The 23,869-nt window shown below is 39.2% G+C and overlaps 1 protein-coding gene across 6 annotated transcripts; it reads left to right on the top strand.

Moving 5' to 3' along the window:
* The first annotated feature begins 301 nt into the window (after positions 1-301).
* mgaa (MAX dimerization protein MGA a) lies at positions 302-23,814 on the top strand. 6 transcript variants are annotated; one of them, XM_081347717.1, is made up of 26 exons: positions 302-522; positions 7,483-7,522; positions 7,637-8,789; positions 9,074-10,889; positions 11,357-11,429; positions 11,520-11,630; positions 11,723-11,842; positions 11,949-12,041; positions 12,183-12,811; positions 12,959-13,253; positions 13,444-13,634; positions 13,824-13,928; positions 14,016-14,052; positions 14,471-14,886; positions 15,325-15,547; positions 15,736-16,035; positions 17,350-17,652; positions 18,204-18,988; positions 19,097-19,257; positions 19,456-19,501; positions 19,647-19,766; positions 19,857-19,968; positions 20,349-20,891; positions 21,015-21,140; positions 21,241-21,363; positions 21,468-23,814. In XM_081347717.1, the coding sequence occupies exons 3-26, from the start codon at positions 7,702-7,704 to the stop codon at positions 22,370-22,372; spliced, it is 8,721 nt and encodes a 2,906-aa protein (XP_081203843.1). In that variant the 5' UTR covers positions 302-522; positions 7,483-7,522; positions 7,637-7,701; the 3' UTR covers positions 22,373-23,814. The 6 variants fall into 6 exon arrangements, with proteins under 6 accessions (XP_081203843.1, XP_081203847.1, XP_081203848.1 ...); XM_081347721.1 differs by having other exon boundaries at positions 19,456-19,495; positions 21,468-23,784; XM_081347720.1 differs by having other exon boundaries at positions 400-761.
* The last annotated feature ends 55 nt before the right edge of the window (positions 23,815-23,869 follow it).

Genomic DNA, 23,869 nt, shown 5'->3' with positions numbered 1-23,869 from the left:
GGAGATCATGTTCAAAGGAGCATTGTAATAAATAAAGCTTTTGACTGCAGAGCACTGAAAACAAAGGGTTTGGCATCACCATGAACAAAACTCCCTTTGTCTCAAAATCCGCGTGTATGATTCTTAAGATGAACATATGATGCATCTTTGCCGCGCTGTTCCAAATCGGACGTAAAATAAAACATTTTACGCAACGACTCTTTTTTTTTCTACGATTTTCGTCATTCGAATAAAAACCGACGCAGTGCGAGTCGAGGCAGCCATGACGTAAACAAAGGCGTTAAGTAAACGCATGCGCGATACAACCAACGATTCTCATCAGTCAGAGCAGCGCCTGCGCACGGTAGTCACACGAGCACGTGCAATGTTTTGAACGGCGACGTGCTGACGTCACCGCACGCACGTAAACCTCGGAGGGTGAGACGCAGAGTGTAATAATGTGAGAAGGGAGAGAGGAAAAAAACAACATTAACGAAGACAGGAGAGAGAGTATGCACAATATGCATTACATATTGACAAAAGGTAACAGTCTAATCCGGATGCAGCTGTGTCTGTTAAAGTAATTGAAAAAGTTCGCTGAACAAGGGTGTTTTTCGTTGTTACTTCGTGGCCAGAGCAGACCATCTCTCAGTCTCAGCGCGCTTCGCCCGCCATTCGAGATGTTTCGACGTGCACGCGCTATCCGCGCCAACTTTTAGATCTCGGGCCTATTAGAGACATGCGCCATCGACGAATATATCTCGACGCCTGTTTCACAAAAGGTGACTGAAACTCATTTTCTTGACTTTGAATGGACAAATAACATTTATGCACGCCGGTGGTTGCCACGTTTGCTCACCTGTGAATTAGGTAAAATAGGCAGTCTGGTAATGTTGTTATAGTAACGTGCGCCTTTTCGGTAATCATGCGCACGTTGCGTTACAAATGCGTTTGACGCTATTCTTCAAGTTTTTATTATTATCATAGATGTGTATTAAAAATGGGACATGTTTTTTTCAAAAGTATGTGGTTAAAGTGATGTTATGGCGTTGGCGTGCATATTTTTTATTATATTTGATTTTATGCACAATAAGGTCGTGACGTCGCATAAACAACTAAATTATAAATAAAACCTTTTTGGTGTCTTAATTGCGTCGTTTTTTACATAAATTGAGTTATTTTAATACGTTTTAGAGGGTTATGCAGCAGTCACACTAGTCTTTAAGCATGAGGTATTATTTCGAAACTCGCCATATTATTCTAGTGCTTCCATATATTATAACTTTTTAAATTATTATTTTAATAATATTTATATAAAAAGGTACCCATATGCTATTAATAATACAGCAAATCTTAAAATATACTGTCCACTCGAGAGACGAAACTGTGTATTTGCTTGCTTTTTCAAGTATGCATATAAATGGAATGTGTGACACACCCACCTTGGAAGGTGCACAATACAGTTCTATAGAAAATGTTTAAATATTTGAGTCATTAAAGTAGCCTACTAAAAGTTGTTTTAAGTTGCATAGATTGTATTGCCTCACGTCACGAGTTTAGATCTCATGACAAGGAAAGTTTTTGCTATGGTTACACCATGTCGTAAATACCATAGTCTTGAGATGACAACACGTCACGTTCTATTTGGCGCTGTTCATGTCCTTGTACTGGGGTGGCGTTTAAGTCCAATTTTATATGCCCTTCCCTCGCTAACTTCCTTCCATCTTGTTCACTCAAATGTATGTCATTGCTTACAGTGCCTGAGTGCCCACTAGGGCTGAACGATTAATCGCAATAAAACCGCACGCGATTTGGCAAAGGCTGCGATTATTTTATGCGCATTTTGTCAGTGGAGTGCAGCTGATTGGTAGTAAATACTGCCCCATTTGAACACCAGATGGCGCTCTCATGCAAACACGATAAATATGCCCCGCCGCAGAAGTACAATAATGCGCATCATTCCAGGAAATCCCTATCGCTGTAGCTAAAAAAAAACAGAAGATTGAAACACTTTGATTAAACAAGACTTATAAATACACGATTGCCTTATTCTGTGTAAAAAGGCACGTCATCTCACAGAAGGATGCTCTGTCGTTATGAAGTGAGTTTGGAGTTAATGGATGTTATTAAATGTTGTCTGTTGTTGGACAAGAGGTTCATAAATGCTTCTCATGTTTTGGAAAGATGTTTGACGCTTGTTGTTTTTTCAAATGCACGTTAGGCCTATAAGTGACCCAAACTCACAGTGCTTTCAGATGGAGCAGCGTTTACAGAGCCGATCATCAATGACAAGCTGCACATAAAAAATAATCGCAGCCTTTGCGATTTTAAAATCGCGATAAGCCATCTCGATTTAAGTGCGATTACACGTAAAATGCGATTTATCGTTCAGCCCTAGTGCCCACTACTGGCAGAACCCTTGCAGTGTGTTTAAATGGAACACCATAAGCCCTTGATCATTTGGAATTCGCAATGGAGCGGATTTATTATTTAAAATGTTTTCCTTATGAATTTGTTTTATGCACCATTCTATAGGCCTGTATATATGCTTGGGCTGTTGGAGAAAGTATACACATTTACACATACTACAATACTAATACAACAAACCATAGTAGTCAGCTTAAAGCTACACTGTGTAGGATTTTCTCCCGTCTAGCGGTGAAATTGTTTATGACTACCAACTGAATATTACGATCTAGCCCCTCCCATTCCGAGGGCGTTTTAACTCCTACGGTGGCCGTATTATTTCAAATCTGTCGGCAGTCGCGAGTAATCTCCCTCTCGCATTCGTCACAGTGCCAAACTCACACTGAGTGTCAAAACGCGAAAGGCGAAGCTTGAATTTCCAGTTATGTCCCTCTTTGGCTAATGTATTTTCAAGATGGAGGCGCAACATGGCTGCCGCCATTCGAGCGACTTGCTCGTATGTATTCTAAATGGCAGATTCTACACTTACGAGAATACTTGATTAGTTGGTAGAAGTAATTACACATCAATGAGCACATATGATTTTGAAAGAACAAAGTGTTTTTTGCTAAGAATCAACTTAAAAAATGACACAGTGTAGCTTTAAGGTAGCTACATGTATTATGCGATTAAATGTCAAAATAAATCTAAAATCAAACACGAGTTGTGTGGGGTAAATTAAGCGCAATCTCCTGTGAAGTCACAGTCACGGCTCTTTGTGGTTTATGAATCTGCCTGAAGTGTATTGAATTGTCTCGCTCCCTCTGTCAAAATCCATGGGTAGAGGGTCTGTCCAATTAAACTTCCCTCGCCCACTTGAAGTTGAATGGCGGTGGGGATTCCCTCAAGGGGAAGTGCTTGGAGAAGTGTATGTATAAAAGTGGAGTTAAACGCAGCCTGGGAATTATGCATTTCTTTGGCAACACTACCAATGGCTAAATTAATCTGATGCGGTCAGGTGGTAAAGCGGTCACGTGGTACAGGTAGGAGCACTCAAAAAATTCCCATCTTACAGGCTGTAATTATGAGCTCTACAAGCATTTGAACACTTTTTATAAGTTGAAATCTCGTAATTGCGGCAATTACGACATTGCGTGAACGCACCTTTTAACAATTTCTATTTGGTACTATGTAGTACATGATGTGAGTTGCCCCTGATGATTAGAAAGAAGAATCATGTTCATTAAATGATTGCTGTGTGCTAGCTTTGGGTAAACAAATCAATTTCTAGCACATCTTTGACTTTTGAGGTAACGTAGCATTAACCACAATTTGGCAAGCTTATTCTAAACGGGTAGTGAGTGTCATTACACAGCACAAAGACAATGGGTTGTAACAAGGACATATTTTAACAATAAAATATGAGAGTTTGTGCTAAATTGTTAATATAGTCACAGCTAAAGGGCATACAGCAGAGTGACTAGCCTATATTCACAATAGAGCACAGCCTCAAGGCCTTATTGATTTTATAAAAGCTAGTAGTTGTGTTTTTATTATTAATTACCAAATAATTTTATTGGAACATCATTTTAAGCAAATTAATTGCTTGACATGCTTACACTATATTATAGGCCTGAACATTGAATAAATTATTTGAATTTGCTCAGTCTCTATTTGCAGGTAATTCATTAAGTGAGTACTGCATCGTGTGTTTTTTTGAGATAGTGTTTGGAATTGTAATTCTTTTGGAAAGCGATTTAGCAATTCTGTCAGAATTTTCCCAGAAGCCCTCCATCAATTTTTTTTTGTGTGTAAAAATAATTCTATCTGTCACTGTTTTCAATTGTTTGTTAGGTAATTAACTATCATTTAGGTTGTCATATGATCAATGTCCTGTTTAATACTTTAATTTCTTCATTAAAATATTCTGTATCAGAAGAGCCAGGTTGTGTCATGTCACAGGTAGGACAAAGGATACACCGGTATTGCAGATAGAATGCTCAGTTGAGGTAACAGTCCGAAACAGTGAGTTTAATCTCTATAGACAAGTTACATATGAAGCTTTATGCTCTTCTTCAAGAATGAACAATTACCCCTTTTCCACCAACAAGAACCGGGTGCTGGTTCAGAGCCAGAGCCAGAGCTGGTTCAGAGTTGGTTCGACTGACGAGCTTACTAAGAACCGGTTTGCCTTTCCACCGGCTAGAGAGCCACAACAGAGCCAGATCTTACGTCACTGTATACGTCTCATGTTGCCCAGCAACCGCTAGTGCGGTAGCGCCAAACACAAACACGCCAGGCTTGTTCGAGATGCATCGGCTTCTCGCAGATCGATCGCCGCATGACATCAAAGCACTGCGATAGCGATCTAAAAGCACAAGGAGTCGTATGCTCTCCAAACACTCCCGCAGCTCCGATCGGTCCTCGCCGCTCCGGTGCATCTCGAACAAGCCATCAACAATAACGGACGTTGCAATACTATGGATGCTCATGGGTTTGCAAAAATACATCGGAATCCAACGCGTTCGTGCAGCTCGCCGTAACTTACATAGACGGATATTATAATCGAGCTGCTATTAGCTCGACTAGCTGCTATTTAAAAATGGCGGTCACAAGTTTCTATTCGTCTTGTTGGTCACGGTAACCCCGCCCCCAGCCCCTGACGCAAGCGGTTCTTTCTTGGCTCTGTTCTAAACCCTGCAATGATTTGGTGCTACTTAAGAACCAGTTTCACTGGTTCGGAGCTGGTGCTTTGGCGGTGGAAAAACAAAGAACCGATTTGAAACTAGGCTCTGGCTCCGAACCAGCACCAGTTGTGCCTTGGTGGAAAAGGGGTAAATGTGGCATCAATGGGTTTGCAGGTTGTCTATGAAAAACCTGGTGCAACTGTGCAACCTGAAATTAGAAAGGGCAATTATGTGGTTTCTCTATATGTAGCCTAGGCTTCTTTCAATTTTTTTATAATAATATGAATAATGATTGTTTCCATAGAGGTTTCCCTGTTTATATGCATACATCATTTATCCCCCCCCCCCCCCTTTGGGGCAGTTTACACAACAGTTTTTTTTTTTTTTTTTTTTTTTTTAATCTACAAACTGAAAACTATGCGTTTTGGTCATTCATTTACACAACAACAGCGTTTTGGGGGCCAGAAAATGCAAACTTTTGAGAAAGTGTTTCAAAGTGCAAGTTTTTGAAAATGAATACCGTTATTGTCTCCGTGTAAACTACAAAAACGCAAATCTGTGAAAACAGTGACGGTACGATCATGCGTATTACATTATTATTCTATAGAGCTGGTAAGTCCCGCCCCTTCCGTAAAACCCCGCTGGACCTCAAAGTTGAAAAACCGTCAATGCAAGTGAATGGGAGAAAATAATTATTTTCTGGTCCCGTTTGAATTGTGCCATGAATGTGAACATATGTTTTCTGTGAATTTTTTATATAACTTTTCATGTTACGAGTTTGACAGTATATGGTATGATTCTTCGGCTAGCAGTTGTGGAAAAGACATAACGAGAAAGACTACATGTCGCCTATGTGACGTCACCCCATAAAGTTGACTTACCCGTGGTTTTCACCAACTTCAACGATTTTGTTCTCTCCCTGAAAGAAGGCGGTGAAGTGCACCAAAGACACAGCCATGTTTAGCGGGATCCGTGAGCTAGTGGTGTTGACGTTTCAAACGCGTCGAGAGTTGTAGTCCACAAAGTGCTCTCACACAAAGTCTAACCGTATCAAACTTCTACCCGCTAAATTGTATCATTCTTTACACGAAAAGTTATATAAAAAATTCACAGACAACATATGTTCACATTCATGGCACAATTGTGCCATTATTTTCTTCCATTCACTTGCATTGACGGTTTTTCAACTTTGAGGTCCAGCGGGGTTTTGCGGAAGGGGCGGGACTTACCAGCTCTATAGGCATGCGTGTTCGGTTCTAGAATGCGTATGTTCACAGTCTCTTTGTGAAGTGACATCACCAACATTTTTTGTTGTTTTTGTGGACCCTAACCCTTTAGCCCTAGCATTTGATGACAGTGGCATTTTTTTTTCTTTACAGTGTCTACCATTGTTGGATTAACTAGTCAATTTTGGGGTGGGTAGTGGTCATGACATTGGTTAAGTCGGAGCCCTTGAGATGTGATGCTGTTTGATAAGTTACACAAAGGCCCTGTTTTTACCTGGTGTTGAAGTGTTTTCGGTGATCCAAGTGGTCGGTTGAGGTGCATTACCGTTTCCGCTTGATAATAACATACATCTCCTGTTATTATTATTATTTTCTGTCACCACACATCCTAGAAATATCACGTAAGGTGATCTAGACGGATAGTGTTCCTGCTACAAATGCAATGTGGTTTCTTGTGTTTTTGACTACTTGCGTATATTTTCAGTGTTCCAATGACAAAAGACCCTATTTTAGACCCTGTTTCCACCTGTATTTAGTCCTGGCCACTTGTGATTGGATAAAACAACTCGCTCTCTTGTTGCCATGTACATGGTGTAACTTTAGTTCCAAGGTACCATGACATTTTCTTGTATCAATTCCCCTTATTTAGGCAACAGATCCTCAGTCAATGCTGCATGTAGCCTACCTCCATATGTTTGCAGCTCATTTTTAGTTAAATGTAACTAAACACCAAGACTTTTCAATTACCGTTTGTCCTCTACAGACCCAGAGGGTGGAGGTAGACTGTTTAGGACAGGTACTCAACACTGTTCATAAATGGCCATCTTCATGCAAAGTTCCACTCCTTAACCTGCATATATTTTCCAAGTGTCATCAAGCCTTTGAAGAGTTTGTTAGGACTAAACTGTGTTGCTAGGTGGCCTTCCAGGAGCAGAGTTGAATACTCCTTATCCATATACATTCAGGATGTACTTTGTCTAAGACTTGCATAGATGTCCTCACAAGTATTAGGCTACCTTGGCTAATGCAATGCTTGTGATGGATAACCACTTGTGATGTAGTCCACAAAGCACCATACACTACAAAATATATTTACTACATAGCAAGGTGTAAACCATTTGAAAACAGACAAGGTAATGCATTTATGGAATTAAATTGTTGTCCTAACAATTTTATGCATACAGGCCAAGAAGGGATGCAACTTACTAGTAGTTGACTAATCTAGTGAGTAACACAAATAAAAACTGTTTATAATATGTTTGAATGTTAATCTTTACAGTTGCTAGCTGTCAAACATGCTTTGACCATGTCATGTCGTGTATGTCTTGTTTTTTAAAGGATGTAGACCTGAAATACCCTGAGATGAGAGGGTCAGAAGCTATCCAGATGACTTCTTAACTCCCATGGCAGATACAAAGGAGCAGGGTGCAATGGTGCTACATGAAGAGGGCATGACTGCCCCAACACTGGCACCTCCCACAACCACTCCACCTTCCATCTTTGTTGTCCTCAAACAGTTGCAGTCTGGTGATACTGGGAAAGACAAGAGCAGTCTGATGGCAATTAGTGAGGCAAATAAAATGGTGAATTCTTCAATCGGCTCTGTTGTAACAGGCATTCCTCCATCATCATCTACATTTGCAGACACCAACAACGGCTCACAGTCAGAACATTTGGCAGCAGATGCTAGATGTAAGGGGATCACAGTTACACTGGACAACAACAGTATGTGGAATGAGTTCTATAGGTGTCAGACTGAGATGATTCTGACCAAACAAGGTCGTAGAATGTTCCCCTATTGTCGATTTCGTCTCTCTGGAATGGAACCTTTCCAGAGTTACGTGCTGGCAATGGATATTGTTCCAGTTGATAACCACAGGTACAAATGGAGTGGGAAAGGATGGGAAACGAATGGGAAGGCTGAGCCTCATGTTTCACGTTTGTTTGTACACCCAGAATCCCCTGCTACTGGCCTACACTGGATGCAGTACCCCGTTTCATTTTACAGACTGAAACTTTGCAACAACTTGGACCAAGAGGACCATATTATTTTACACTCAATGCACCGATACCTTCCTAGACTTCATGTCATACCTGCAGACAAAGCCACTGAAGACATTCAAGTTGACAATCCCAACGTTATAACTCTAAGCTTTTCTCAAACCGAGTTCTTTGCAGTCACAGCTTATCAAAACCTTCGCATCACCCAGCTCAAAATTGACTACAACCCATTTGCCAAAGGTTTCAGGGAGGATGCAGTCAACGCCCGTTCATCTAAGGTAAAGAATGGAATGTCCACTGAGGAAACTGGGAATGAACTCAAGCTAAGCAGGGAGATGACAACCTTGAACAATTTGAAAACTCTGTTTATGAAGAGAAATGCTGCTGTAAAGGTCAATAAGGACCAGGACGGTCCCAGCCCTACAAATGGAGAAAAGAAAGTTGTTAATGGTGATGCTCCTATTGTAGAAACAAGTGTTCAAGGTTTCTGGTAAGTAGAGTTAATAAATTTGTCAAATGGAAGCAAAATGTTACTTTAGTTTGAATTAGATTTACAAACTCAATGCAACATACTCTACGCAACTGTGCGAACACATGACCAACACATTTTCCTGTTGTGTGCTGTTGTTCGAAGTGTTTGCTTACACAGAATTGTGTAGTGTGTTTTAGGCCCTAGGCTGCATTTAAAAATATTTTCAGATATTGTACATATTTGCTAATTTTGACAAATGTAAATTTTTTTCTGTCTTATTTTCTTATCCCTTCTTTTTACAGTAGTAAGAAGCGCCCATCATCATCGGCATTTTCAGACTTCATTAAAGGTGCTCACGTGAAAGTCAAAAGGTTATCACTTGAGAATATCAAGAAAAATGGTGTGGCCTTGCAAACAACTTGCACAAGTGATCAAAAGGAGGTGATGGACATATCATCCAAAACAGAAAATATATTACAACTTGTTAGTAATGATGAAACTGTGGTAGGTGACATTCACAGATGTGAAAGCACAGACACATCCTCAAAAACAGAGTTATTAAAGACAGATGAGACTAAAACAGAAATAGATGAACACAAAGCTGACAAGATTACATTATCCAGTGACCAAAATGTACCCTACACAAATGAAAAGGAGATGGACACCCTTTCATCTCTGGACACTGAGGCCAAGTTTAAAGCAAACATGAAGAAAACCTTCCCACATAAGCGGCCAGAACGTGTACCCCTACCGCTCCTTGCTCAGTTCCTTAAACAGAGAAAGTCTAAGACAAGACCTATCACACCAAAATCTGACACACCCAGCTCACCCTTAGACTCTGAAAAGTCATCTGAACCTTTCTTAACCCCTGAAAGATCATCTGCTTTGATGTCTTCCATCCCTTGTGTTACCACTATCTTAGATTCACATCCAGTACATACCTCAATGTTTCAAAAAGTTACATCATCAACAGCAGATGCAATCAACATTACATCTCTGTCCACTGCATTATCATCTTCATCAGCAACTGCATCCCCCGTACCAGCAGAAATGCAATTATCTGACGGATTTTCACATTTCCCAGTTGGCAGTGATTCATTCCGTGCCCCCAACACTACCACTTCCTCCAAATCTGAATCTGACACAATATCTAGTGTGTTCCATAATGCTGATGCTATGCCAGATCTTGACAACAGACTCAGGTCTCAGTCAGACATTTCAACTCTCTTTACATGTGACACTGTTCATGACACTTGTTTACCTATCACACCTGAAGTTAACAATGACTTTGATGTCAGACCAATTGACCCCTCTGTCACTACATCAGATTTTGGTGTGCCATCTTGTACAGACAGCGATGGTCCTTATCAGGAACTTGCCTCATTGCCTGATGTTGCTGAGAGTGCATCTATTTCCGATTGTCTTCTAGATAGTTCCAAGGGCTCTTGTCCTGAGCTTTTTTCTGAAGAAATCCCTCCACACTCTCTGTTCACACATGAAGAATCCCTTTCCTTGCCGTTAGATGACCCATCTTCCCCAGCCTTCTCCTTGCCCAGCCCAGCTCCTTCTTCTCCTGACCCATTTCCACCAAGTCTATTCTATGAAAGACCAGTACCTCCTCGAAAGACCCTTGATTCATTTCCAGAAAGATTATTGAATTGCACAGCTTTTTCCTCTCCTGACCTTTTTCCATTAGGTCTATTCAATGACAAGCCTGTGTCTGCCAGAAAGATCAATGATTTTTTTCCAGAAAGACCACTGGATGCAATTGTAACTTCTAGAGAATCATTGTCACCAAGTGTCCCCGATGGGGCAGAACATCTCGGAGGAACAATTGACTTGCTCTCTCAAAGTCAATGCTCTGATAGACCAGGGCCTCTCAATGACTTGCAGTCAGCTGTTAGTTATGAGACCAGTGTTTCTGATCACATTGTTCCTGAACCAATTAAACAATCCACTCATGGAGGCACTTTCAAGAAGTCCAAGGCAAAACTGAAAAAAAACGCAAAATTGAAGTTCAGTGAAGATGATGAGGTGTTTGAAAAACCTGTAACTGTTCCAATGCAGCCCAGCCTGGAGGATGTCGACGGCCAGTTGTTTGTCTCCTTCGTGTCAAAGGTAACAATTAACTTGTCTGGTAACTTTAGAACATAGAAAGGAAACTTTGAAGGAAATGACCACACAAAAATGAAAATGTAGTTTTTACTCACCCTTATTTTAAAACATCCATATGATGATCACACCAACCTTGATGTCAAATAAGTAATTTCCTCCTGTTTTTTGTAAATGGTTGTTCTTGACATCAAACCTGAGTGAATGTGTCTTCTATGCTGAATTTGAATATATTTTTGTTGTTTTTTTGTTAAAGTGTCTGCTCTTACAAAGATTTTTGATTGGCTTTAGAATATTTAGATTACAGCTCATTTTAATTAAAGGACTACTTTAGCTGTATTTGCTTTGCTTTACTACTTTAAAATGTTTTAAACTTTTTAATTGACCTGGTGATGTTACATCTACAGTATACTATCCATATATTTACTACAATACATCTATGTGACATTCTGAACACCTTAATCCTGAAATAGAAAGCTCTTGAGATTCACCTTGGAGATGATGCCAAAACGGAGATGGCACAAAAAACCACAGAGTATCCAGACGGTAAGAATTGAACACCTCACCATGGTTGATGCTAAAGAACCACTTTGAAATCACCTACAGTTTTTTTTTTTTTTTTTTTTTTTTAAACAGGTGGCAGTGATGAAAATATGCTGGAAAAGATTGCGGTGTTAGAGAAAACCCTTTTATGTGATCTGAAACTCATGAAGCACAGACAGGTCATTCATCCAGTGCTGCAAGAAGGTTCTAGATTTTGGAATTCTCTGAATCTCTAAATTATATAACAATACAATGTACAACATTACAATAATGCTTAATTTTGTTTTTCTTCATAGTGGGATTAAAGTTGAATCTGCTTGACCTAAACCTTGAAATTGACCTGCAATATCTGGGTGTGCAATTACCCATTCCCCCACCTGTTCTCTCACCCGAAGGAAGTTCAGCATCATCTCAAGGTAACATATCTTAATAATAATAATAACAACAACAATAAGCATATAGATAACCTAAATCATTATTTAGGCATTTTCATTGTCATTAATGCATTTTTCCCCTTTGCAGTCCAGTTTGTTTCAAGGACAGGGAAAACTACTGACTTTACTAAAATTAAAGGTTGGAGAGATAAGTTTGCTGGATCAGGATCTATTACTGAAGGTATGCTATTTTATCAGTAATTTATTACAAGAATATACTCTTATACTCTGTTACAAGAATATACTCTGATATTAACTAATTTGAAATGTTGGTATGATACTGCTGCTAAAATAATGATTTTGCATTACATTTTATTTGTAGGCATGTCAAGCACAGATGCAGGGCAGAAGAACCTCTCTGCGTTTTGTAGTGACATGTTGGATGAGTATCTGGCTAGCGAGGGCAAACTGATCGACGAACGAGCTGCTAACTTATCACAGACTGATACTACGTCTGTAGCATACCAGCTGCCCACAAAGAGCACTAGCTACGTTCGTACCCTGGATAGTGTACTTAAGAAACAAGTACCTGCTTCCTTATCCACAACACTGAATAAGGTCAAGCCAACGATCAAGTCCAAAGAGAAATTTAAATCCAAAAAACCTTTAAAGTCATGTACAGGAAAGCAAATAAAAACAGTCTTTAGTGTGAACAAACCTGCGTTGTGCATGAAAAAGCCACAACAGAGCAAAAAATTTAAAAATAAGAAGGAATCCAAAGGTTTGAGTCCTGAAAAGACTGCTGCAATTGTAGCCCCTAATAAGAGTCCCATGGTTGAAGTTTCTGGCTCCACACAATCGAGTTGCACAGGTGGACGTAGTGTAGGTTTGCCTAAGACTCTGGTGAAGCTGATGGATGTGGAAGATGGAGCAGTGTGGGAAGGCAGACATCGTACCTATATTACAGAAGAAAGGGCAGCCATCGCACTGGCCACTCTTGTCACCTCTGAGGTATTAGTCAAAATGAGGATCTTCTTAGTGTATAATTTCTTAGGACAGATATTGAGTTTTGTAGTTATTAACAACAGAATTGAGCTATGGGATCATGTTCTCAAAGACACCTTATGCTCTTTCTTATCTCTTTTTCTCGGTTTTAAGGGGGTATCAAAAGGAAACCCTGATGCCATCAGAATTATAAGACGACGTGCACCACCCTGCCTCAATGTATTCTGTAGGCTTGGCTGCGTGTGTGCCAGTCTGGTGCACTTGAGGCGACATCATCACTGTGGAAAACCACAGTGCATGTTGGGCTGTAGCTGCCTGCGACGCAAAGTTGTTGCACTGAAGACCCCCAAACAGGAAGAAAGTACAGCAGATGAGCCTGAACCTCAAGGAGTGTCAGAGGAGAACAAGGCTAAATGGAAGAAGAAAAACAAAAAGAGAAAAACTTATGGTCAGTTTATTCAATGGATATTTATTGCAATAGCTGTACCATTGTTATAACTAACAATTTACCGCTTGTTATTTTATCGTAATATTCATGTATCTTTCCAATTAGCTTGTATTGCTTGAAAAGCTGCTTTGAAACAATTTGTACTGAGAAAAGTTATGCAAATGAAATTTACATTGACCATCTCCTGCAGTTCTGACTGATCCGGAGACAGCTCCTGAACCGGCCAAACGTGTGAGTACATTATGGGTTCGAAAAAGAGAAGGTTCTGATTCAGAGGTTCTTTTCTCTCCTCCTCCTCCAAGAGCTCCATCTCCAGCACTCTTGTCTCGAGAGCTTCAACACGACCTGGAGAGCTTTTTCAGTCCTTTAAAACAAAAAACGGTGAGAAAAAGATTTAGAATACATTGCAATCATAACTGACCACAGTTAATTAAACATGCTTTTAATGGGTTTATAATTTCATGTGCAATTTTTTTTCCTGTTATCAAATACTTGTCACGTGTCGTGTAGTTTCATAATTTCATCGATGTCTACACTTGGATATCTTAAATATTTCCTTACTGTATTCAGGTGGAAGAGAAAAATTTGAATATGATCAAGGACAATGTGGATAGCTCACTGACATGTGCTCGTTCGCGACCGTTTGACTCCAGGTGTTATGCTAAACAAAAAACGGTGAGATTCTTACATGAAGGATGGCATATTTTTTGGTTAAGACAAATTTACACAAATTTACACTGTACACTCTTGTACTTCTGGCAGGTTGACCAGCACCACATATTGCAGGTCTCTAATCAAGGTCTGTTTTCCTTTACTGATTATTAGTTAGTTTACTGATAATTAGTTATTATGAGTTAGTTCACACAAAAATTTAAATTCTGTCATTACTCACTCTCATGTCGTTCCAAATCCGTAAGACATTCATTCATCTTCGGAACACAAATGAAGATCTTTTTAATGAAATCTAGCTTTCGGTCCCTCTATTGACAGCCTACGCAACCTCCACTTTCAAGCCCCAGAAAGGTAGTAAAGACATCATAAAAGTAATAGAGTATTTAATGACAGAATTTTTGTTTATGGGTGAACTAACGCTTTAATAGTTGGTGTAATCATAGTTTATTGCCAAACAACATATTGTCAAGTTCAAAGGACTTTAAAATGTTTTACAAAGCTGGTCCTTAAATTGAAACCCCTCTTTTTTCCCCTTTTGCTTCTAGATATTGAGGAGGGTGAGCTTGTACCTCTTAATTTGTCTGGCCCTGCAAAACGCCTTGAGATCATATCCGAATGCAGTTGGACAAGTACAGACATCAGAAATTACATTATGCGCATAGTGTGTGAGCACATGGCTCAGGATCGTTTGAAGCATCCTTTCTGGATTGGCAAGTACTTTATTGAGCCAGTTTCCAAGACTCTACAAGAAACAGATGATGGTTCTGTCGAAACATATAAAGTCACCATCTCTCGACCTGTGGAGAAGAAAGAAGATGAGAAGGTTACGCAAAATGAAGCTGAGCTGAAAAAGCATGTAGAGAAGAGTAAGGTGAAAGGTCTGCCCTTCCTCTCCAGGTGTTGCCCTGCAGGCTTGCTCAAGGCTGAGAAAAAAGCACCCGATGCCCCAGGCCGAATAATGGTATGCGTGCAATTACCTGGCAAAACCATTTTGATGTATTTAGGAGTACAAAATATCATAAACTAACCTGAAGTCAACATAATATGAAAATGTACCCTATTTACTTAATTTATGTTCCTGGTCTTCTTGTGCACAATTCATCAGTGTATGTAATTCCAATGTTTCCATCAAAATGTATCACATTACACCTGACATCACCTGGGCTGCATGAAATGCTCTCTTTTCACAATTCAATCAATTCCCAATGAATAAAGTCTTATCCTACAATTTTTTTCCCTTAAACAGTACAGAACTAAAATGGGTTGGCAACATAATTTTTGTTGACTTTAAGAGTTAAAGTACTGCCTGTCTAAGACATGTCTTTATATTTAAAGGTATGATTATTTATTAATGGAGTAGGACCAGTCCTTTAAAACTTGTGATCAATTGTTTTCGCAGGTCAATGGAAAGCCATACCCACAGGCCAAGTTAGAGCTAGGGCAGATGGGAGCTTTGCATCCTGCCAACAGACTGGCAGCTTACATCACAGGGAGAATATGTCCGACAAAATCAACCATTACAAAGGCCTCTATCCCATCCATTCCGGTTTCTACTGTTGCCACAGTATCTACAGTTACCAGCACGTCTACTTCTACAAACACACCCGTCATCAAATCTGTTGGTAAGTCATGTAAAGGTTTACAGCGTTCACCTCCAGACCTCTCAAGTGTATTGACCAATATAGTGGACGTCCAGTATATTACTAAGCAGTGTATAACACTGTTACATTTATGCAGCTGTACTGCATGTAAATATGTGCATAACTTAAGTGGCAGACTTAACCTGCTCCTTAATTTGTTTTTTGCACAGTGACCAAGCCCCCTGTGGGAAAGGTCTTCACCCAGTTTGTGGTCAACCACATCAACTCTCAAAACAACACTAGCACCTCACACTTACAGCCTTCTGCTCCAAAAATTGTCGTCCCTCCAACCTTGATGATTGGCAGAGAGGCTGGTGCTCCTGGGTTGGCTCTTTCTCCTCTTAAAGCAGACTTGATAACCCAGGTGTCTGAGCCTTCAGACTCTGCAGGTAGCACCAATTTTCCCACTGTATCAAAAGTCCAAGCCCCTACCATCACCATCCACCCTAAATCACCCAGCCTGCCTCTGGGTAAGCCTGGCTTCCTTGGTTTGCCATTTTGTGTCTGTGCTTCCCTCTCCAACAAACCCTTTGGTCATGCATCTACTGAGAGAATTTAACATACATGGCCTTCATATGGGTCTGTTCTTGTGATTTAAAGCTTGCTGTTGCTTCAAACTAAGAAAGACACCGGGTCACTTTCATCTTCCTGCTTTGTGTACCCTTCCCATTATCTTCTGTTATCATCATTTGTGACTCTGGCTGTTATTGTAGGTTGAATAATCTTCCATGAGCTTAATTTAGCGCCGAGCTTCACCTTCATTGATTTTCACATTACGCAGTATATCTTAATGTTAGATCTGTCCTTTTGCAGACTGAGATGTAAAAATGCGTGAGACTGTGTTTACCGTGGTGAAGGAAAATTATGAATATGTTTTGGCTTCTCTGGATTCAGCATTGTAAAATTTATGGTAATTGTTAAACACAGCCTGAATAAATTTTAAGTTTAAAACGAAGCAATCAGATCATGTCACACACATTTTAAAAAAACTGGCAATTTGTAGCCATATAAGCATCAGAGACAATTTGTGATGCAGCTATGATGAGCATTGTTCAACTTGATGTAAATGCACAGTGACGTAATGTGCCAACTGCCAATAGGAATACAGGCATTTAATCAATGTCAGTGTGAATGCTCCTTATACTACATAGTGATTTTAATAGCAGTTTGCTATTGTGAACACAACCGGTCACCATCATTATTCTCCTTAAAAGGGTTAGTTCACCCAAAAATGAAAATTCTGTCATTAATTACTCACCCTTGTGTCGTTCCAAACTTGTAAGACCCTCGTTCATTTTCGGACCACAAATTAAGACATGTTTGATGAAATCCGATGGCTCAGGGGAGGCTCCGTTGAGACTGATACACAAGAGAAGAAATGACTGAATAAAGTTGATTTTTTTTTTTTTCGCACAAAAAGTATTCTTGTCGCTTCATAAAATTAAGTTGAAATGAAGTTGATCTTTCCTACCTTTTTGGGTGTCTTACCTTCAAAGTGATAATTAAATAGCCGTCAATGGAGCCCCCCCTGAGCCATCGGATTTCATCAAAAATAACTTAATATGTGTTCCGAAGATGAACGAAGGTCTTACGGGTTTGGAACACATGAGGGTGAGTAATTAATAACAGAATTTTCATTTTTGGGTGAACTATCCCTTTAATTATGGGCTAGTGTGGTGCTTTGGGTCTACTGACTTTATGATTCACACTATCCTTGAATTATTCCACCATGCCACCGGGTTGAATGTTTAAGCTGCCATAATGAATCTTTTCCATATTTTCAGGTGGGTCTGGTCCAACGCCATCAACTACTGTCTCTTCACCTGGATCAACCACTCCTGGGAAAAAGACTGTTTTGATCAAAGTCATGTCCTGTAATACAGGCCTCCCCAATAGTGGTCCTCGGATTACAAAGCCTGTCACACAGACTCGTCCCCCACAGCCCCCAGGCCAAAAGATGCTGCTTCAGGTGGTGAAGACGGCTGATGGAAACACACTGTACCGTAATCCTAATGGCCAACTCATGCAGTTGGTACCTCTAAGTCAAATTAAAGCCATCAAACCCAATCTCCTATCTCAAGGCCAACGTAAGTGGTTCAGGAATACCATTTTAAATGGTTCATGAGAACCAATAAATATACATATATATATATATATATATATATATAAGTATAATTAAAAAAAGTAGGCTATTAGCACTTAACAGCTTAAAACTATATTTTATAAGCACCCCAGTGGATAAAAATCGCAGCGTCACAGACAAGGATTATGACTGACTTTGAGAAATTTGTGTAATCTACATTATTACTTTGTATCATTTTTAGTACAAAGGGTAGAAATTAAATTCCATTGAATTAAAAATTTATATTAGCACATTTAGCCATTGGGTAAAAAAATTAAACTTAAATTTAAACGTTTTTGAAAAAGCATTTAAAGTCCTAGTTTAATTTTGCTTGTGTTTTGCTGATAACCAATGTTGAATATTAAAATCCATGTGGTCATTTTTGTACAGCATGGTCTTATTGATTATTTTACTCGAATTTGGTGAAGAGTTGATAAACTTGTTTGGGGGAAATGGCAAAACAAATGTGTGCTTATCCCAAAAGACATATTAATTATGCCTCTGTTTTTCCCACAGCAACCTTTATCCGTTTGCATGCACCGGCTGCAATCAATCTGAATAAGCCTCAGGGTGGCAGTGCCACCATAGTCACATCTTCCAACCCAACGACTCAAATGCAGTCAAAGCCTACTGTCACTGTACCAGTCTCTACATCTTCATCTATGAGTAGCAAGACAGTTACACTCACTGCGTCCAAGTCAGTCTCATTGAGCAGCCTTCCTTCTACCCTTAAAGTTGTCCCAGGTTTTCTGGGACAATCTGGCACTTGCACATTAAGAATTCTCTCACCAAATCCTGTCCAAGACACTGGAATTACCAATCCAGCTTCCTCTCCTATCCTCTCACAGAGTGACTTTACATTAAAACATGGAAGTTCAACACTACTGAACAAAGACTCCACTAAGTCTGAGACCACCGTTTCTGTTAGCTCACTTTCAACAGAGGGGCCAATCGGTCAGGTCCATAAGCAGTCTGAGCTGGATCCTGTTAAACAAAATAGCTGTGATGTTTCTAAACGAATAGCAGGAAATGTATCAGAGAGTGTATCTTCTGCTGCCACCTATCCAAAATCCAGGCAATTTTCTGGAGATGATTCAGCTCCTTCACATAATGAGCATGGAGCACTGAAACATTTGAGTTTGGCTGAAGCTGATAACAGAGATAATCCCAATGTGAAGGAAACAGATTTTGACAAAACACTAGATCCTGAAGAGGAAGAGATTGATTCAGATGCAACAGAATTAACTGATGACTCTGACCTGTACAGTGATGATGACCGAGAAGATACATGTAGTTTTAGTGTAAGAGCATCATATGATTGATTATTTTCACCTTTTGTAACAGAATTTGTGTAGCTCATCGAACTGTTATATTGCTTGTTCAGGCTAGATATTTTTGCTGTTTTTCAGGGTTCTGATAAAGGGGAGAGGATGGAGGATACGGATGGTTTGGACTCAAAGATGAAAGATTTTGCAGAGGTGGTGGTTGATATTGAGACCATTGAGTCTGCAGAGGAAAACAGTATCGCGAAATTGAGGGCATCTGCAATTAGACGGAATCAACATCACAGGTAACGAACACCTGATTGATGTTTGATTACGTGGAACTGTATTTTGCATTATTTTGATGTTTTGTTTTGGTATTTGACCTGATCTGCATTTAGACCATGAAAGAATTTGGAAATAGATGCTTTGCCTAAGAAAATTAACCAGTTCCTGTGAAAAATCTACAAACTTACTTGTCTTTTAAAAACATTTTGCTCTTGCAGTAACCAGAAGCACATTCATGATGAAAGCTTGGAAGTGAAGGTCAGGGTAGGTTCTATTCTCTCCGTTCCATACGTACATTTTTATTTATTTTTTTCAAATGACTGACCCAACCCTTTCTATGTATTTTGTAACATGTATGTGTAACAGTTTTTGTATTTAATAAATGGTGTTATGTAACTTCTTTGTGCAGAGAGTGAGGCTGGAGAGAAAGAGGCGCCACACACTCAAAGAGTTATTTCTTACACTTCAGGAAACACTAGGAATGCCCTCAAAGAATCTTGTAGCTTCCAGGTTGAGCATCCTCACCAAGGTTTGTTGTTGGTTTTGCTACAGTTTATGCTTGTAGTTTCACAGAAAATATTGTTTTAATGTTTTGACACGTTTTCTTACTTATTTCAAGGGTCATAAAGAGATTGAGTCTCTGGTTAAGCAGGAGGACCGCTTAGTAAAAAGAAGAGAGAAGCTGCGAATTAAGAGGGAGTGTTACCTACAGACGCTTTCACTATTGTGTGGTAAGGCTGTCCTTCAGACTATGGAATTATTTTTTTTATAATATCCAAGCTGTTATTAAAGATCAGAAACAAATTTTGTATAAATATATTAATCTTGCACACTTGCAAATCATATTTTAATGCAACATTTCGGTCATGCTACCATCCTGATCATCCATGACCTAAACGTTGTATTGAAATATGATTTGCAAGGTATTGCAGTGTGTGGGATTCATCTATTTTTGTTAGACTATTTGTTTGTTTATTCCTAGGCACATGCTTATAGGATTTACAAGGAGTTGTGGGGATATTTCATTGATATATTCTGTTATAAAATGATATAATTTGAATGTGTGAACATCTGGTTTGCTAACAAAGGTTGTATCTCTTTTTGTCTGCAGACAAGAGTACAGAGTCCATCAGCCAGAAGCTTAATGAAATTATTGCTAAGCAAAAAGCCCTGGAGGCCCAAACTAATGCAAAAGAGATAAAGTCCCAGCTTAACCAGGCAACGTCTAAATCTAAACCCAAACCCAAACCTAAATTTGTTGATCTTAATAGTAAACAGAAAGTTTTGGCATTCCAGAACAAAGTAAAAGATGTTCCAAAACCCACCTTTTCTCCCTCCAAACCGATAGACTTGAGTACTAAAAAACAAAAAAGCCTGGAAGAGACAAAAAGTGTTTTGAAATCCACTCCAACCTCAAACCTTACAGACCTTGATAGTAGCAAAAAAAACATTAAAACTCAGGATAAAGAGCAAGGCAGCATGTCTAAACCTACTCAGCCATCCTTTAACTCCAGTCCACAAAAGAAACCAGTCTCTGTCCTAAGGCCTGTAAAACATTTCCCAGTACCTCGTGAGAGAATGCGGCCAAACATTCTGTCCCGTGCTTCATCCCAGATGCAAGGACCTCCAGTCAAAGAGCCTCTTTTAACTAATGGTTAGTCCAAAAAAAATTACAATACAGTACTTGTGCCATGTTGATTTGACTTGGTTGAAATTGTTTTTTTGAGGTTCACACTCTTTGATGTCTGTTGTTTTTTTGTTGTTGTTTTTTTCCCAGTGTGTATACCTCAATTATTTCCTCTGATGAATACCATGGTTCAATGCAATCAAATCATAACCATAAACAACCCACTTCAACCAATTGGCATCACCTCAGTAGGGACACCGCAATCATCTACACCAGGTTTGTCTCTAAACAGGTCAATTGATGCTTCAAAATGTCACAAAGAAAGTTAGTGATTACATAACACGCATTTGTGTTTTTGTATTCTGTTTTTAACTAGGTGTAGCGTCTGTGTCCATAGTTCCTACAATATCTCATCCACTTCGAGTGGAAAATTCTCTTCCAGTATTGCAGCCTCAGTTAATCAAAATTACAAACAGTCCTGTTAATATTAATACTCAAGGTGAGTTTCCTCGGCTGATATTGTCATATATAATGAATCAGATTTTTCTACATTGTTCAGTGAAATTCATATGGATAATTTATTATACAATGCATTATTTTCAGTGGATTCTGCCAACCTTCCAAACATCACCAATGTTATTTCTCTGGTTTCACCGGTGGAGAATCTGGTAATACCACAGAAAGTTGTGGAAGATGCATCTGTTGCCCAGGCACAGCCAAAATCTGTCCCTGCACCAGTGGAGAATCAGCAGAATACCTCTGATGTTAAAATATCTAATTTGGTGGAAAGGGCAGTTGTTGATGAGCCTCAACCCAAGGATTTCCCAAAACAGCCTGAAGGAGGAGATGAGATCAGTGCATCTGTTACTTCATCCAACCAAGAAGGACTGGAAAAGAAGGGTCAGGATGACCACAGCGACCCTGAGGATGAAAATCTGATGTCTTTGCTTGACGAACTTGTTCTACTTAGCCAGCAGCTGAATAATGAAGACGAAGATCAGAGAATTGTCGTGCCAGACGAGGTACAGCCATGTTCTGACAAGCAGGCAGATGTAGAGCGGGATGATGAACGTGCTCTCAGTCCCTTGTTCCTAACTCTAGATGAAGATCTGATGTCTCCAGACTCTAAAGATGAAATCGATGACCCACCCAAAGTGGATGACTTGGTCAAAGTCATCTTTGGGTCAGATTCACCTTTGGTATCATCCGAATCTGGAGTTGCACCATCAACAAACGTTGAAAGTCCGAATGCCCCAACGTGCAATGTTAAAGGTGATGCTCCTACTCCACCACCTCTGTTGCACATGAAGGCTGCATGTGAAGCTACTTCGGGTCAATCTGCCAATGAAGGGACCAATGTGGCATGGCGGCCTATGCCTAAACTGGTTCCTCTAGGGTTAAAGCCCCAAGATGTTGTTGTAAATAAGGTGACTGGCTCTTCGGATCTTAAACCGGATTCAAATGAGCAAGATGTTAATAGACCACAAATAGGATCTACCAGTCAATGATTCAGGTTTGCTGCTGCTCACGTTTAACTTGTGTACAAAATTGTTTTTTTAAATGTATTTATTTCTTGTTTCCTGTGCAAGTCCTGCTGCCATGGGTACCACCTGTTGTGCCTCTGGTATATCCAAAGACATTTTGTTGATTTTACTTTTTTTTTTTATATACTCAACCTACTTGACCAGCAAGATTCTCTGTATTCTCCGATTTTGCTAGCGATTGTGTATCCACTCTTTGTGGCAATAGATGTGGAAAGCTGTTAACTCATCCTAACCTCTATATTGGAGCATTTGGTTTTTTCCCCATTGAAGTTCATTAAAAAATTTAAAATATATAGTTTTTACTTAATCTTTTAACATTGGATTGTTTCTCCCGTAGCACCATGAAGGTCAAGCTGATTGTAATCGTTTACACTGGGGATTTTGTGGAATGGTTATGGTTGGTTTTCCAGGTGACCTTTTTAGGAATAATTGAATTTGCCCAGTGACTTTTAACAGTAAAGCCGTTTCATCTGTGAGTGTCTGCTAATGAGATTACACAAATGTTATTGTCTTTGCATCTCACTGAAACAAACCACTGTCTATTAAACGCATCATATGAATACATGTTAAAGCAATAATAGATGTTAAATTCCCTACAAATAGTCTGTTCTTGTTACAGAAAAGCTAGCTTATATACATATGTTGAGTGCCTTTCAAAGGGTTCTAATATATGCATATTGGGACGTAGAAAGGTTTCTTGTTTTAGGGAATAGTCAACCTATATAAATAGCATAAGGAATATAGGAATAAATTAAGGATATAGTGTATCCATCTTTCTTTCTTCCTCCCTTATGTTATTTTTGTTTGTTTTGAAAGTAATCAGTGAAGTTTGAGTTGTCAATTTATGGTTTTAGTTGTGAAAACCTACTCTTGCTTCACCATACTCCCCACCTCAACAGCAACATATATTTAACAATCTTTAAAGCATTTCAAAGGTTTTTAACACTATTGTCACCTCCAGTGAGCTGGATAACTTCAAGGGATCCCTCAGTTTGGGCTTAGTTATCACTATGCAATTGTTTTGCGTACGATTTAGACAAGACTGGAAAAGGAAAAACTACATAGGAACTACAATGCTTCATAAAATGAGATTTGTATATTTGATGTTACACTGGTTTATTTTGTAAATTAGTTAGCTAGTTTAAAGTCTGTATATTGGCTTGTATAACATTTCTTGGCTATTGTACATAAAACGTTCTTTTTGTTAGTCTGCAAACTGTCTGTTAAAATACTTATTTTTTTATATGCTATAAATCAGTGCTCTCTTAACTCCTTTGTAAAAGAGATGGATATGTCTTTTTAAGTCAATAAAATTGTGTTCATAATGTGTGAAAGTGAATGTTTTAATAATCCCATTTAATGACTGAGAATTGTGGTTAATTAAAAAAAAACAAGATGTGAATATTATTCTTTTTGATTGCTTAGTCTAAAATGTGCTTTTCTGAGATCATGCATTTTTTT

This window comes from Scardinius erythrophthalmus (genome assembly GCF_964197995.2).
Source record: "Scardinius erythrophthalmus genome assembly, chromosome: 19".
Lineage (NCBI taxonomy): Eukaryota > Metazoa > Chordata > Actinopteri > Cypriniformes > Leuciscidae > Scardinius > Scardinius erythrophthalmus.
The sequence above is the reverse complement of the archived record's forward strand: the minus strand, read 5'-3'. Positions and strand labels throughout refer to the sequence as shown.

Bases quoted from the DNA above. Each gene is read 5' to 3' on its own strand.
- mgaa (XM_081347717.1), top strand. From the start codon at position 7,702: ATGGCAGATACAAAGGAGCAGGGTGCAATGGTGCTACATGAAGAGGGC. The intron at 13,254-13,443 runs GTCAGTTTATTC...CATCTCCTGCAG, and splicing joins CAAAAAGAGAAAAACTTATG to TTCTGACTGATCCGGAGACA. The intron at 18,989-19,096 runs GTAAGAGCATCA...GCTGTTTTTCAG, and splicing joins AAGATACATGTAGTTTTAGT to GGTTCTGATAAAGGGGAGAG.